This window comes from Falco rusticolus, chromosome 7 (assembly GCF_015220075.1).
Source record: "Falco rusticolus isolate bFalRus1 chromosome 7, bFalRus1.pri, whole genome shotgun sequence".
Lineage (NCBI taxonomy): Eukaryota > Metazoa > Chordata > Aves > Falconiformes > Falconidae > Falco > Falco rusticolus.
The window spans coordinates 31246806-31263852 of NC_051193.1; the positions used below are offsets into that span (position 1 = coordinate 31246806).

The 17047-nt window shown below is 43.6% G+C and overlaps 1 protein-coding gene across 2 annotated transcripts in view; it reads right to left on the reverse strand.

Annotated features, from left to right (window-relative positions):
• Positions 1 to 17047, reverse strand: part of SYT16 (synaptotagmin 16) — a 72025-nt gene that overhangs the window by 34120 nt on the left and 20858 nt on the right. Inside the window, exons 1-2 of one of the 2 annotated variants that reach the window (XM_037396077.1) lie at positions 8091 to 8134; positions 7215 to 7841 (exon numbers count right to left, since the gene is read on the reverse strand). In XM_037396077.1, the coding sequence (XP_037251974.1) occupies positions 7215 to 7770 (556 nt within the window). In that variant the 5' untranslated portion in view covers positions 7771 to 7841; positions 8091 to 8134. Of the gene's footprint in view, positions 1 to 7214; positions 7842 to 8090; positions 8135 to 17047 lie in introns of those variants that run through there. The other variant, XM_037396076.1, reaches the window with a different exon arrangement.

The window sequence follows — 17047 nt, forward strand, 5'->3', positions numbered from 1 at the left end:
GATGATACATCCCAGCTGCAGTTTTACATCGGCTACTGACAACTGCAAAACTGCACCCTCAGGCCCAAAGGTTTTATAGCTACATTATTTATGACAGTAAGTCTAGACCCCAAAATTGACCCTGTGACACAGAGCTTCAGCAAACCTCAGTGCTCTCATTAATCCGAATTCAGGGCTTTCTCTTCAGCACCACAACTCTCACACTATTTGCTGGAAAATACACCCACACAGATTACGCTGCTATGTATAGACCATATGGGCTTGGATCTCTCAGCCTGAGGAGGGAAATGCTTCCAAGTGTCCAGCTTGTGCGGGTAAGCCCTCACAGCCAGTGCAATGAGTCCCTCCTGGAATGCTTCGCCTCACACGGATACGGAGCTCTCTAATCACCTGCCTGAACATCAGGGAACTTTTTGGTAGGGTGATGAAGCCATGAGAGCATCAGCTATTTTCACAGTCACTAGAGAAATTTTCTACAGATTTTGCTATGGATTGGTTTAAGATTCAAACTAAGTCATTCGTGTTGGTCTACAAATAGATACTGATGAAGCCTCCCTAACTCAATCTGAGGAAACCGCATGAGAATTATGCAAACAGCATGTGCAGAGGTACAGCCCAGCCACACCTTCCTCATTACCTGGAAGACCCACACAGCCCAACAATATCATTCACTGTCTATAAAAGTGCACATTTTTTCCTCCATGACTGTAATTTCCCTCTTTTCTTTCATTCCAGTCTTTTCCCTTGGTTACTATAACTGTTTCAGCCACTCCAAATGATGGCTGCTGCCAAAAGGTCATTACAACAGCCAAAAAAGAACTAAGCACAAGTAAGTCATATCCACACACCTATCTAGCAAGAGGTGAGGACCAACACCAGTTCACCTTTTGGCAGAGCAATCCCACCTCCTATAAGCTTACATTACTGGTTTTTGTGCTGTTAAACCATGAAAGAGGCTAGGAGGAAACAGGTGGATTATCCACACTTCCCTAAGTCCTTATGGTCATTCCCTTCTGCATTTGCCTGCCATCATGGGTTTGCATAAGTAGCCTTCTACAAAGCCAGCCAAGCTAGCAGCAATAGGGAGGGGAAAAAAAAAAATAGAAGAAAAAAGAAAAAAAAGTACTACCGTTTGTATCAGCACACAGAAATACTATGTTCCAGCTCTGCACAGAGTGCTGCTAGTACGCCTGCACGTAACCTCCACCACAACACAATGAGATCATTCACACCTGCCTTGCCTGTAGTAGGAGATGGAAGGTGAGGAGGCAGAGTTTCTAGGAGAAAGGCAGCACTTCCCAGATGCTGCCAAGATGCTGTTTATTGGTAAATGAAGCCTCTTGAGTCCTAAACAACCTTCCCAGAGGAAGATAGAGTCGCAACTGCCATATGGGGAGTGGGAAGAGGATGCCACTAAGCTAAAGTGGATCAGAAAATACATGCACAACACGCACACTCACACACACTGTTTGTTCTGTAACTGCACTGAACAGCATTTCTTCGTCTCAAATACATCCTTCTTCATACAGCTTATACAACCTTCTAGATGGCTAGAGCAGATGACAAGTGCTCCTGAACAGAACATCCTTCCTCATGCCCCACAGGGAGCTAAACACAAGGAAGCTCTGCCCACCAGACATGGAACTGGGTGACATCCCAAATTACTGATCTGCTGTGGGCTTAGAAAGACACTGTGTCTAAAATCACCAACTGAGAATGAACAGCAATGTTGACAGGCCCAAGACAGAGTCCACAATGGTAGCACCTTTGAAAATTCAGAACCACTCCTTGGCTTCCTTCCCCCAGCTGTAAAGCCGACATACCACAATCTATCCTCCTTTTGGGACTGTTGTGTACTCTGATCAGCACTTACTTTTGGCATCATAGATGAAGATCCCTTGTAATCTGAAACTTTAGAGAGACAGAACTGCAAAGGAGTACTTTAAATATAAAAAGGAACATGGTACCACTTTCACAAGGACAGAAGTCTGTGCACAAACATTTTCTGAGTGGTTCTCTAATTCCCAGAGACAAAGCATTCAATGCAAACTCACATCTGCGCTTCATTTCAGAAAGCTGTGGGCTCATACTGCATTCTTCAGAGACCAGATGCATATCCTCAGTCACGTTAGAGCTTTCTCCCACTCGAGCAGCCAGGTACATTTTCTGTGAAGTGCTTTTGTCCACTGTCTGTCTTTGCTTTTCTTTACTCAGTCCTAGCGGTGCTATTGATTCAGTGTAGCCTCATTAAACGTCCTGCTTTCAGTACAGGCACTAATTTTTATAGGGCTATGTTATGGCTAGAACACTAGCTGGCTCCATAGCCAGACAGGTGATAAAATCCACGAATACTTAGGATCCTTACATGGAGACTGGCCATCTATCTATTTTAGTCTCTGGTTCAAGCAGAAGTTTTATTTATCACACAAGCAGCATCTTCTTGTTATGGATATAGTCTGCTATATAGGTTTATAGGACCTAATGAAAACTCATTTCTTGCTAGGAATTCCTGGCCGTATGAAGGGTCTTAAACAGAGGTCAGGAGTGCTCCTATAGAGCAGAAAGAATAATTTCCTCTGCTACAGCAATTACTGGCAAAAATCAATGACCACTGTTGAGCTGGAGGCCAAGGTAAGTAAATGCAATAGCGCTTTCCAGTTTTAAAAACTCCCAGAGCCTCAGAGGCGTTCCTCCCCTTACACATGTATTGAGGATAACTATCTAGCCATCTAGACAAGATTCCTATTAGGACCTCAAACTTCCTAGCATTCCAAGGTCAAAAAAAATGTATTTTAGTCCAACTGAAATGCAATCTTTAGCTAGCATTGAGATTGTCTAATTGATGGGAAAAAAATCTCCAAGGACTACATGTAGCTTAAGTGTAGTGCTCACCTATATATTACACTGGTGTTATGAACAGTGTCAGACAGCTCGGGAGACTCTTCAATCACAGAGCTCACTGTGCAAAAATAGTTCAGCTCTGCTGGTGTGTCTGGCCCCATGCCTTTTCAGAGCGGTGTCTGCTGAAACTGCTAACTTAATGGCCACTTTGACTTTTTGTTTGTAAAGCACATGGGCCCTGAGGAAGAAGTGGGCTAAAGCCATTGCATTCATGGCACAATTATTGCTGCTTTTCACCTTTTTCATTATTACTTTTTTTCCCCTCTATAGATTCAGCCTGGGAAGCAGACAGACTGGCCAGCTCTGCCCCGCTGCTTGCAGCACACTACTGCTATAAGTGGCTTATTGCTCCACTGCTTTTTCTCAGTTCTTAAGCCAAATGTGCAATGACTGATTTGGCAGCCACGCTCTTGCCAGCCACCCCCAGTCAGCTGAGCAGCAGCATCTTAGCTGCAAGGGGATGCAAAGGCTCCTCTCTCCCCATTCTGTGATGGGACACTGTTTCTTTGTCAGAACCATTGAGGTTAGACTCAGTGAAGGAGGGTCTCAAGGAAGATGCGAGAGCAAGTTCGTATGTATTTGCAAAATTTACAACTACATGACTTGCAAATGGTGGCTGGGATCTGCATGCACGGAAGGGTCTGCCTTCTCATCACTAACCTCTTAAACCAAAACCTAGCATTGCAGTATTTCCTGCTAAAATACCTCCTTCTTTTTAAAGTGTAAATCAAAAGCATCCAAAGTGAAAAACTTTTCCCTGCATTTGCTTGAAAACTTGGCACAACATTACTAGCATCATTTAAGTACAGACCAGGACTCAGCAGCAGCCAAACATGCACCCTGCCGATTAGCATGCCTCACAGTGTCTAACAGACATTTGACTTAAAAATTCAAGAATTTCATTACTCAAACACTTTATTAGATCCCTAAGCCTAAGAATGGTTTTCACTAATGTGTGTGCTGCTTTGGGGCCTGAGAAAAGCTACTCTGGGAGCTAGGAAACATTTACTAGGAGGCAAAAATGTGATCAAAAGCATATTTGATAAAAAGGAGAAGTGAGAAGGGGTAATGATGGGTTTTAACTGCAATGTTATTTTATTCCATCTCAGAAGCATGCTGTAAGTTTAAGGAAGGGGAACAAATATGGGATTTTGTTTTGCATCTTTTTTAAAACAAAATCATTTTCATCTAGGATTGGGTTTTTTTCCCCCCCTAAACCCAATGAACTATATATTGGAATGACCTTGTAATGAGTTTCTGAGGCTCTTTAATCACCAGTGGCTGCTAAATGAAGCGTATCTATTTTCTCTGTTACATTACTATTGGCAACCAGGTCTTCAGTAAGTGCCCAGAAATATTTCCATGGCAACAAAAAAGCATTCAGCATTGCTACTGTTTTGTGCCAATTTAGCTTTAAAATATTCCATTGTGAAGAGAAATATGGTACATTAAATGAAATAAAGTCAAGATGCAATGTTCTGAAAAGAATATAAGGATAAACAGGAAACATGTATTTTGCAGAAATGGGGAAAAAATGCCAAATGGAAGGAAAAATGTTCAAAGCTAATATTGATGCTACTGAATGCCTTTGCTGAATGTCAGCAAGTCCATATGCTCGCTTACATTGTCACTTAGGGTTAGGTAACAAAGCTAACAGAAATAAGGATACCTCAAACATCTTCTCTTGATCATTTTAATCCATGACTGAAATTTTAAGTTGCCAGAGTATTACAGTCTCTCTGCATGTCTAGGTTACCATCAGAAGAGTTCACACTCTTGATGTTAGAGAATGAATCTAAAGGAAAAAGAGGAAATAAAGAGTTGAAAAAATAAAATACAAAGAGTATGTGTGTGTTTTGGAAGCGAAGGGTCACTTAGAGCAAAACGAGTTCTTCCACATCAAAGACCTTGTGGAAGACATTTTCAAATCACAGTTCAGCACTTTCTCTCCCATTATACAACTTAGTTCTGAGAAAAAAGGCATCAGCTCCCAGCCCTCCAACCCTCAAATGGCCAGCTTTATGACTATGAAGTCTTGAGACCATTGGGTGGCCCTTTGTGCCATGCATTGCGGAGATAAAAAGATGAAAGACTATTTGAGAGCATTTGGAGTGACATTCCCTCTGGTGCAAAAAGCTATGCAATGCCCCCCTAAAGTGCTTCGTGTGGGAACAGAGCGCTCTAGGCAGCAGCTATGTAGGTGCTGGGGAGCTCTGTAAGGCCAGCCTTCCCATCCACAATGGCTGCAGACAGTTTGCTGAGGAGGAAAGCCACTAAATACTAAGAGACAGTCCAACAGCAACTTGATCAGCACCGGCTCTCAGCTGGGAGAGAGGTTCAGAGCGACCCTCCCCCTTAGCTGCCGTGATGGGTTACTCTGGCATCTGTCTGTCACTCTACGAAAACTCACAGAAAATTCATCTAGGAAAATCCATCTGCTCCATCGCACGTTCCTAAAGGACCCTCTCTCTCAGACGTCTCTGCAGACAATGCAGAGAAACTGCTCTGACAGCGACAGCAGCCCATTCCTGGCCTCCATTTCCCTGAGACCTCACCACCATTTCTCCCATCCACTGTAAGCAAGGATGCAGACCAGAGACAGGACAAAGATGTGGAGGCCACCACTGAAACAATGCATTTGGCACATGGCTGCTCCCCAGCCTATTCTGAGAAACCCCAGGATTTGCCGTGAATCGCTCTAGCAGCCCATCTGCAGGAGACAAGGTTGTGCCCTGAATAGCACTTGTCCAGGAGGATCCGTGGCTGCAGAACTCCCTGGAAGGACACTACGTGCCCTGTTCTGTCTATGCTCACACCAGACACAATCCAAGCACACAGAGTAATTCCAGCCCTAAAGCATTGACTTGCCTATGAACAAACCCTGTGGGCAGGATATCACACAGGCAACATATAGGGGTACCAGAAGGTAGGGGATCTACACAGGTTAGAGGCTCTGGGGTGCTGAACCTGAGAACTGGCAACTGTCCATTGGAATATGAAACAAGCGGGCCCAGTTTGGGAGACAGAACAGCTAGACCAAAAGCTCTTTTTAATTATTTACTCCCTGGCCATAACAGTGTGAGGAATAGTAATAAAGAAAAGAGCTAATTTTACATTCATTAAAGAACACCGTTAAGGTTTATACCCTGTCGGTCTGATATTCCTATTAAATAGAAAACAAACGGGCTGATCTTCCACAGTCTGCACAGAAAAGGCTAAATATGTAAGACTTCCTTAGAAGCCAAGAGTGATGCAAAGCTCTTGGTCATTATAAAACAAACATTTTCAAAAGCATTTACTGCCTGCTTCAAAAAAAAAAAAAAGAGAATTTAGACATTGGAAGACAAATACTGAGGACCCTCAGTGAGTCTCAAGTACATCATCAGCTCCATATTGTAAACCCACTCCCCACTCCCCCCTTTCCTCTCTTATCCTTCTTCCTAGGATGTTGGTAAAGGGTGGCTTTAACCCAGCAAGACCCAAGGATGGTGCCAGCAGGACCGCAGCTTTCCTGCTTCTGGTTGGGATGTACATATCTGTCAGTCCTCTGTGACCCAGGTAACGTCCAGCCACGTCTGCGGCAGCATTGAGTGAGTACGAGTCACATGGCTGAAATTCAGTCCCAAATACAATCACCTGAAAAGCTGTTCATGTCACTTAATGATCAGAAGTCATAGTTAGGCCAATTTAAAAATGAAAATATCAAATCCAGTTCTTCACAAAATCTCCTGCCTGTTATCTTCTTCAGTCTTATTTGAAAAGCCTGTGGGGGTGGTGGGAGGGGTGGAAAGTGATTTGGGAGCCTTTCATCCATAAAATCATGAGATATGGCTGGCTTTTTAGTACAGCATTTCACAACACATGGCACAGTAACATCTTGAGATTCCTGGCACAAAGAAAAAAGGTTTGAGATTATATATATCTTTAATAGCAACGATGCAAAGGCAGATGGTTCTCAAAGCGAAGGCTTAAGGCTAAACACTCCCTTTGAAGGGTCCTGCTACCAGAAACAAAACATGGAGGGAGCAAAATACTTTTTGCTACAGCAACAGGGCCTGACTGCCTTCTAATACACAGCATCTCACCCTGGAGTTTTCCACTTGTTTCAATGAGATTAGTCTCACGAACAGGAGAAGAATTGGAAACAAACGAGGAAAGGTTAGATTTTTTTCTTTGGGATTTGGGAAGTTCTATTTTAGCTGTGGGAAACAGAGACAACACAGAACATAATGAGCAGATTAGCAACTAAATCAAATCAAGACCAGAAAAGAGAGGTCTGGGTAATACTGTCAGGGTGCATGCTAGCTGCTTACCTGCAAAACCTGCCTTGCCATTATTACTTGTTAAGGAGCCACCCAAGCTGAGGTTGTGCTTGTGATGTCCCATCCTCACAGAGAGCTCACCTTCTTCTTCAGTGATGGTAGGAAGGCGATCAGGCAGCTGGAGATCTTCACGCATCCAGTAGGATCCATTGGCTGTCAAAGACACGACGCTTTCAACGCACTGCTCTGGTACACTGCTAGTATTTTTAACCCGTTTTTGCCTCTGCGGGCCATCGTCAGAGCCACATGGGAGGTCTTGTGAAGCAAGATCAGGACCACCAACATGACCATCTTCTCTAGGATATAAGTATTCCTCATCCCAGAGGTCCAGGTGTTGTTCATCGTCCGATTCCTCAGAATAATCCTCATAAACCCCTCCATTATTCTCCAAGTCCCGGTTCCTCTCTTCTTCTGTCTTACGACTTGCTCCACTCAAATTCAGCAGTGAAGCCGATATAGAGTCTCCTGCTTGTTGGATAGCTTCATATATTTGAGACATCCAAGACGACAGTGGCTGAAGGAAATTCTGAGCAGCCTCAGAAGCCATGTTTGACACTATGCCAGTATCTGGTGATCAGTTGTTCAGTTTTGCCAGCATGTCACTTACAGTTCAGGGAGCTGCAGAATAAGCACCGTAAGAGATTACTGTAAATTTATTTCCGACAACACCTGTTGACACATCATCTACGTAAGAGGTCTAGAACTGAAAGGAGAAATGGAAAAAGCACTTCTACTCACTGAGAATACCACTAGAAATCCAGAAGTTACGGAAAAATAACAGATTTTCCTGCAGAGATCTGGAAAGCCTTAATTCAATTGCTAAACCTTACATAAAAATTTAAACCTGGAACACTGGAACAGAAGTACCTTTTCTGAAGTGCACACATTCTGGTTACAGCTGTCCACAGACCCGGTAAAAAAAAGTACAAAACAATCTGCAGTCAAAAATCTCAGATAATCTCCTGGCCCCGACTTCAACCACATCCTTAGCCTTAGCATGTCCAGATGGAAAAACTGAAGGGTGGAGAATCTGGGGAGAATTATGTTTTGATTTATTAAAGTGACAGGCCTAAAGTGTGCAGAATCAGCCCATGGCAGACAACTGTCTCAAATGCTTTGCTCCAGAAAGGCTCTGAAGAAACCCTCTCTGCCCACAGAGTAACACAACCCAGAGTCATTTTTCCCTTCAGAGAAATGAGGAAAAAAAACCCAACAACACACCAAAAAAACCCACAACCAACCACACACCAAAAAAACACAAAACCACCCCAACACAGGAGGTGGAATATTATAGGAATGAAATCACTGGGAACAGAAGCAAGTTAACAAAAGCATAACTTGCAGAAAGTTAAGGTGCCTTTTTACCCAATATACATCTTCCCACATTATCACAAGACAGATATTCTTTTAGGAACTCTGAGAAGGAGAAACCTACAAATAAGATGATGGGTTTAGGAAGAAAGGATTAAACAGTTGCAGATTTTAGGCTAAAAGACAACTAAAAAGAAGCTTCAAAAATTATTTCCGGTGTCTTGCTGAATTTAGGGGTGTAGGGACAATCAGATTACGAAAGGGTCAATACAGTATAAGCAGCAAGAAAATAAGCTCAGCAGCAATGTGGATTACCCTGTGAAACAGTCTTCAGAGAAATGTAGTGGGAATCCCAGTGTTTTGATTTTTAAATGGAGCATTGACCAAGGAGAGCCCATCTTGCTTGGTGAGCAGCTTTTTTTTTTTTTTCCACAGATGAGATTAGTGACTTAAGAGGCCTTTACCTTTTGAAACACCTGTGCCAAATAACTGTTCAGTGATGTTGAATTACACTGCAGACACTTTGAACAAGTTTACCATCAGCTTCAGTAGGTACTAAGAATTACAGTCCTAACAAGGGCAGCAAGTGAATGTAGGTTACTAAAGCCATTTTAAAAGCTGATGGCTGCTACAAACTTTCCAGGCTCAGGGCACATGCTGTTCCAGTATCCACCCGTCACCCGTTGGCCTCTGGCTCAGCCACTGGGACCCTGGTAAGGTTCCCTGCCACAGATTAAATCTTTGGCAAAGAACAGATAATGTCATGGTATAACCTCCCAGGTGAGCTGTTCCCTTCATTGACTCTCCTCTTTCCAACCCTGCCCTTGGTGAAGCCTCTCTGCTTTGTGCAACTTATTTTCTCATAGACCTAAATTGATGACAAACTCCACAGAACACAATTTCAGCATAACGCAGATTTGTTACTGGTAAGTCCCAGCACCAGAGAAGCCACTGGGAGGACAGCTTACTTGTAACAGTGAGATTCTCTCAGGCATGGAAGGAGATAAATTTGGGTGGCAAGTACTAGATGGTGGATATGTTTTTAACCTGTCATTTACTTACAGGCAAGGGCAATTGAATCTGATTTCTGATGAAAGGAGAACTTCCTAACGCTCTGCCTCCACCTCAGCATGACAACAGTAGCCCTTGGATGGATGCAGGCATCCAGGAGTGATAGCTAACCAATGCAGATAAAACATATGGGTGCTAAAATGAAGCACTGATCTGTTCCAAAAGTCAACAGAACATAGACTTGCAATATTTGCGCAGGGATTAATTAGCTCCTCTTGTTATTAGATTTCAGAGCTAACACCCAAATGACCCAACACAGGATCCCACTTCTCCCAGATGCTGTGGCTGATGGCACCGTGGCTCGGGCAAACATTGCAGCACTGCACAAGAGACTCCGCATTAGGGAGGTTAGTATCACAACCATAAAGACAGAAGGAACTTTTCAAAGCAAGATTTGACTTTTGTCAGGGAATTAAAGTAGTGATCTACAGTCAGCTGCAGAGCTTGAATATGGTCACCCAGTCACCTGAAGAGGCAGGTAAGACTTGAAGACACATCTTTCATATCTCAAGTAGTTGCCCTGATCACCTTCCTATAAGTAGGCTGAGGGCAAACATGATGTGTACACACACATATACACACCCACGATTCTACCCAAGACCAGGAAATTTGTCTGGATTAAAGGCAGAGAACCCCAACAAATGGTTTTATTTCCATTTACAGACAACGGATAGACACTGAAGTATATTTCACCCAAAAAATCTGAACTGCATTGCATTAAAACCTGCAACACGCTTGTACAACCTCCAAACCAGTGCCTACATCATCCCTACAGGCAAAAGCAATGCAATTTCCAGGGTGCCTGAGACTGTTTAGCCTTTGTTTGGCTCTTCCTCTCGTTCTCTCCCTCTTACTGAAAACCCCACAGTCAATGATATGCTGAACAACTGGAGTTCAACTGAATTATAAATCACTTATTTTTGGTCTTGCAGCAGATGGATAAAACATGTAACAAGCTGCAGACAAGTTTAGGTGGGCAACGTTTTTACAAACTCAGAGGATCAAAGGGGGCTGAGCTCTGTCACAGGCTTACTGTTTCCCAGGAGCTCTCTCCCTTAATTAGCAGGCACTGCTCTAACGGGGTGTTTATGATGTGTTTCACAACATGGCCTTTTCAACATAATGGATTTTTACTTTTGAATTCTCTAACAATTTTGACTTGCATTAAAAAAAACAACTGAGCATTTAAAATGTGTGGGACAAAAATCCATTTCTTTTTAAAAGCATTCATCAAAAAAGAAAGCAAGAAAAAAAAAAAACAGTTTAGCAAATTCACTTCAGGTTCCGTCTTCTAAAACTAGCCACAAGAATTTTCACACTGAATCGCCTGCTTAACTCAAAGTTGGGTTTTGGTTTTTTTCCTCTTGGAAAAAATCAGATAGCTAAAATGATCAATGTTAAGCATTTCACAGAAGCCATCATAACCTTTACTACAATCTATATTCCCTTGTCTTGATAGGATCATTATTCCTGAGTAGAGTTCCCATTGAGAGCTGCAATTACTGTATGGCTAAAAAAAGACTATTAGCAGAATTTAAAACACTACCGCAATATAAAGGTTTGTAATATTAGCAAAATGTCTTTCAATCTTCTTGATATGCAGGCTCCAAAAAAAATTGCCATCAGATGTGTGTTTCTTACAACTATTTCCCTTATTCGAGCTGTTGCAGCGCATAGGCACAATCCTCCTTTTCTTCAGTCACCTTTTGTTGGCCCTTGCAAGTTTTCTACCAAACTCCTCCCTTGTTTTCAACCCGTTGTCTACAAGCCTCCCAACATGTGTTTCAGCATATAGTAACTGAACAATTTTCAAGTGAACGTTTTTTTCCTGGAACGCTAGATCAGGAGGAAATCCACAGCCTCACCTCTCTGCCTGGGAAGGTACCATCCCATATAGAGACACAAGAAGAAATCAGCTCCCAGCTTCCAAAGATCAGAAGACATCTTTGTCACGTCACCGTTCTAGAAAGATGCACTTTTTGCCACTGCCAAGAAAATTGTACCAAGAAGCTCTTTCAGCATTTTGGGCAAGTTGCTGAATCCATCTGTCCATGACTGGAACTGAGCACCGTGCCGGGTCACGGATTTAGACAGCCACACTACAGGTACCCAGGGGAACAATTCCTGCCTTCCCCATTTCCCAGAAATTTTAATTAAGACACTGATAATCACTGACTTTTATTTCCTGATCTCATACAGACAGCACGCTCACCTCACGCCCACCTGGCATGCCATGGATCATATCCATGGACAGTTGTGTGGACATCTAGGAAAAGCAGTGTTACAGACCCACCGTGAAGCCCTTCTTCAAGCTTAGGAGAACAGACCTAAACCAAGGTGTGACTTAAGCCAACGCCCAGAACATCACGGACCTGTGGAAAACACAAGGCCGTTTTGCTGTTCATAAAAGGAGGAGGTAAGGAAGGCTTGGAGGCGTAAGATGGTGTAATAATCCTTTTTCAGCTATTGAAAACCATAATGAGCCAGACACTCCTTTCAGACTGGAGCCCAATTAGCACACACATACCATAGCCGAGGGGAGATTAGAAACGTACCCTGCTGAAGGCAGGCAGCAGCAGCCCTGGGCCAAGAAATCCTCTACCCTAGTTCTGGGAACAATCTGGACTTTTTGCTCGTGTAGTGGCCCAAATCAAATTTAACAAGATGCTCAAAGCCCTTCCATCCTCACAGTGAAGGATAACCAAACACTGCTACAACGAAACTGTATTTCCAGTTAAAACTGTCACCAAAATGTGCCAAAACCAGCCTGGCCATTTGAAGCTGTACAGTTGATTGGAGCCTCTTGCAGAAGTGTTACGAGGAAAGTACACAGGCAGTGCCCAAGGTTCACATCAACTGTGAGCGTCACTGCTGATCAAGTTTCCCCAAGGTAAAATAAAACAGAAATACAGAACATTTTGGTACCTCTTTGGCCCACATGCTATAAAAATGCTATTTATGTAGCTGAATTTAATGCAAAGAAAAGAGAAGCCAGGCGCTTTCCAAGTGATTATGTGCTCTGTAATAATACTTTTCAGCTGGTGATTCAGAAACTCCAGGGCATTCAAGGAAGATCTAATAGTTTATGTCAATAAGTTACACACCTCTCATTGGAAACATTCATGGGTTACAAATCAACATGGCAATAAATCCGCTGGTGCAACACATCAGTCCTGCAAGCCGCAAAAGGGTGAAGGGAAAGCAAAGACGAGATCAGACAGACAGCAATGCACCCTGCTGCACGGAGTTTTGCCTCTGCACAGGGAGCCTGCAGACTTATTCCTCACTCCCAAATCATCTCATGTCTTTCCAGGCAGCTCGCTACTAGCGATGCTGTGCCAAATTAGTTGTAAAAATTGATACCCAAAGGAGAGAAGTGGTTTTGATCAGGATATTTCACCCCATGGTGTCTCCTTTCTTCCCACCCCTCCGATGCATGTTCTCCTTTTGTCAAAAACAACAGGAACAATTACTGATCTTCACAGTCTCAGTGGGATGGGGAGAAGAGTAAAGGAATATAAGAAAAAAGGAATTATGCAAATGTGACATTAACTGTTCAAAACTGTGGGGCCTTTTTCTAAAAACCCAGGTCTCTCCACTAAATAGAGTATATGGTGATAAATCCAGGCAAAAAAGTGCTGCTGGAAGACCAGCATCCAAATATTATGCTCAGAAGCTCCATCAGCATCAGGGCAGAGGAGATGATGGCAATTTCCTGTGCTGACCACTTCACACCTTTGGTTTTGCTTAGACCCTTCAGACCTCCTGAACTCAGAAGTGTGTTCATTTCACCTAAGTCCACTGCACTTACAAAACAGGGAACCTGTAACTGCACAGATAGCTCTATTGCCACCAAAATATTACCACAAAACTTGAAGGAATTTTCAGGAGGGAGAAAATGGAAACACCGTCCTTGACCATATTTGGCCCAGACATCCAGCAGAGCCAGATTCTGCCTCAGCACTAGTAAAGTCCAGAGTCACTCCACTGGAGCCAGTCACATCCTCCAAATCAAAAAAAGCGCCTTTGAAGAGCCACTTGTCACCGTATGCACAAAAACTAAGTTCTGTGCCAAGCAGTAGTACAAAAAGCAACAATGAATAACTTTAATTGTTTATACTCAAACCGAGGGTTACAAAAAGGGCATAAAAGAAAGTCACAGATCACTGGAGTATTAGAAAAGTGGTGTTAGTAGTGCAAATTGTGCTCTTTCAAGGCACAGGAATGAGAAACATCTGTAATTACTGGATTAGAGGAATGAAAGAAGAAACCTGCAGTCAGAAATTACAGTGCATTCTGTTATTGAGCTGCCGTCATTCTTTGGTTTGCATGAAGACAGAGGAGCCAAAAGGAAATTGCAAGTTCAAAAAGCTGGAGAAACACCAATTTACACCACCACTTGAACCCACCTACCTGTGCTGGCAAGCTGTTGCCCAGAGCAGACCCTATACACAGAGTCTCAATCCTGCCTGTAATCACGCTACCCAGTCTGCAGCGACTGTAACACGCCAGGGTCAATCAGAGCAATTACTTGCATGGAAAGGAGAAGTGGGAGAGCGTGTCTAGCTGTTTAACACAATGAAGATATTTTAGAAACATTTTGAGGAGTCACCCAGTTACTGTTACTCTTTCTTCCCCCACCCACACTCCATCCTTACAGAGCCTATGGAAGCTGCTCCCTATGGACCACCATAGAGCTATGCAGACAGTGCTGCTTGGGAACCACAGCCCTGAGTGGCAAATGCAGTGGATGATTCCTGGTTATCCATCCTTGTGTGTGCACATGGCTAAGTCCGTAGCTCCCATCTCCATCCACTCCTGCTAAGTCAACCACCAGTCCAGCCAGACACGCTGGGAGGCTGAGGGGGGTCACTGGGCAAACCAGACCTAGTTTCAAATTTTTTAAAAGAATTCAGAGCCACGGATCTGAGCAGAGAGTTGTCCCTACCAACTTAGGAACTGCTCCCATGGCTACTTCTACCCTTCATTTAATCCAGCCTTGTTACAAACCAGGCTCTCATGTCTAGGGCAGGCATCAGTGGCAACAGGCACACTCTCCCCTGTCCAGCCACTCTTCCCATGAGCCCCTATAGAAGCAACTGAGAGAAAAAGCAATACAGAAGAGCAGCTTCATTTGAACACGGAGATGCTTGCCTTTCAAGAGCTCCTCTCCCTCCTGCTGCTGGCTGGACAAGGAACCTAACATCTGGCTGAGCTACGTACCTCAACTAGGTGACACAAATGACGCCAGACTCATTTTCAATCTGCACCTTGCCAAGGACAAGGGAGCTACTGGATACTCAGCATCAGGGTTACAAAGACCAACCACAAAGTAAGGTCGACATCTAGATAGTGCTGCTAACATTCCTGCCTTTGTTGGGTGTTATAGGTGTTGATACTTTCCTTAAAGCCTCAGCTACAGGAGAGGAGTGGTTTATATAAGAACTGCGTCTCCATTTATTTAAGTGTGCTGCTAGCCCCAGAGGCTAGAGCAGTGGCTGTGCAGAACAGCTTGAGAACATGAACTGAAAGTGCTCTCAAGGCTAAGACAGAAGGGAAAAGTGTGGGGGGGAAAAGTTTGTTCAAACCTCATGATGTTTAAGTTGATTTCACATATCAGGAGTACATCCTTAACATCACAACAAGTGTTCAAGGCAAGACATATCTGGAATACTTTTGTATAAAGCACAGTCAGGAAACTACAATTTCTTTCCTGGTCTCAGGACACATCATTATTAAAAGATTACAGTATAGAACAAAGAGGGCCCTTTTCTTCATCAAGTCACAGCACTGAAGTACACTGTTAGATACAGCTCTTCACACAAGGGTTTACCCAGCACTGTCACATGTTTCTGTGAAGTTCATTTCACTGAATCCCAGCATGGTCGGGGTTGGAAGGGACCTCTGGAGGTCACCCAGCCCAACCCCCTGCTAAAGCAGGGTCACCTACAGCAGGCTGCACAGAGCCATCTCCAGTTGGGTTTTGAATGTCTCCAGAGGAGACCCCACAGCCTCTCTGGGCAGCCTGTGCCAGTGCTCAGTCACCCTCAAGGTAAAGAAGTTCTTCCTCATACTCAGGTGGAACTTCTTGCTGTTTGTGCCCATTGCCCCTTGTCCTGCCTCTGGGCACCACTGAAAAGAGCCCAGCCCCGTCCTCTTGGCACCAGCCCTTCAGGTTTTTGTAGGTATTTGTATTTCACCCATGAATTTCTGAAGCAAAGGGCTCAGCAATACTATAAACACCATCAGAATACATAAGAACACATTACCACCTCTTGGTCCTGAAATTCACACTACAGGAAGGGACATCAAACCATCACAGCATCAAAAGATCTCACACAAGACCCCACAGACATCTGTCAGGCCTCTGTTCAAGGGAAGATCCTCCTTCCCTGTGTGCGGGGATGCTCCAAGGGGAAATTTCATCCCCACACATACTCCCCTACCACCTGAAAGACCACCAATGCTGTGAGGAACCATTCCAGCTGGCTCCATTAAGGCCAAAGGTGTAGTGTTTAATTTTTCCCTCACTAAGGTATTCTGCACATGACCTACATCAAAAGCATACATCACTCTGGTCAACTCACAACTGCTTCATGCCACCACCACTTCCTTCCGCACATGCCTGGGCATAGCCAAGCAAGCTTGATATGCCTGAAGTTAACTCTGTGCTACCCTCCTATCAGTTACATGTTTACTGGCTTCTCTGTCAAGCTTCGCAGCCTACTCTGGGCTCTCCTTTGCAGTGCCAAGTCCATCCTAAATACAGGCTGGCTGCGTCCAAATGAGCTCCAGCCCCTGCAGTGAATGGGCTCTGGCAGCTGAGCAAGAGGCAATCAGGGCAGCACATCCTTGCTCAAGAGATGGGCTCATCACTAAGGTCAATGAATCAGTCAAGAATAGGATCCACAAAAGCCTCAAGTATCAGAAACGTTATTCATTGTATCCTAGTAATTAAGAGGCTTTGTCCTGGTGTCTCCTGAAAGGTTTTCAATTAATTCTTCATTTTCACAAAGATCTTTCCCTTATCTTGTTGCTTTCATAAGGACACAAACTGTGCAATTAAAATCAAATTAGGAACAAATCAGCCAGATGTATCCTACAGCCATGATGGTGGAAACATCTATTTCATTCTGTCACTTGCCTTGTTCCAAGGTCAGGCTTTATACAGAAAAGCAAAAACAACAACAAAAAAGACTTTGACACTTTACAGCACATTTTCTGAATGTCAGCCTGTGCACCTGCAAAGTGCAAAGTTGACAGATTTGCTTATGTTATGTTTCTATACTAACTCTCCTTTTTATCAGTAGAGAACTCAAAACTCAACTAGATGAGAGAAGCATCTCATACACAGAACCCATACACACCTCCTCAGCTACAGCCTTCATTTACCTATGTTGTTGCAAACTGGGGTTTATCCTATTGCAGATGTTATAGTCATA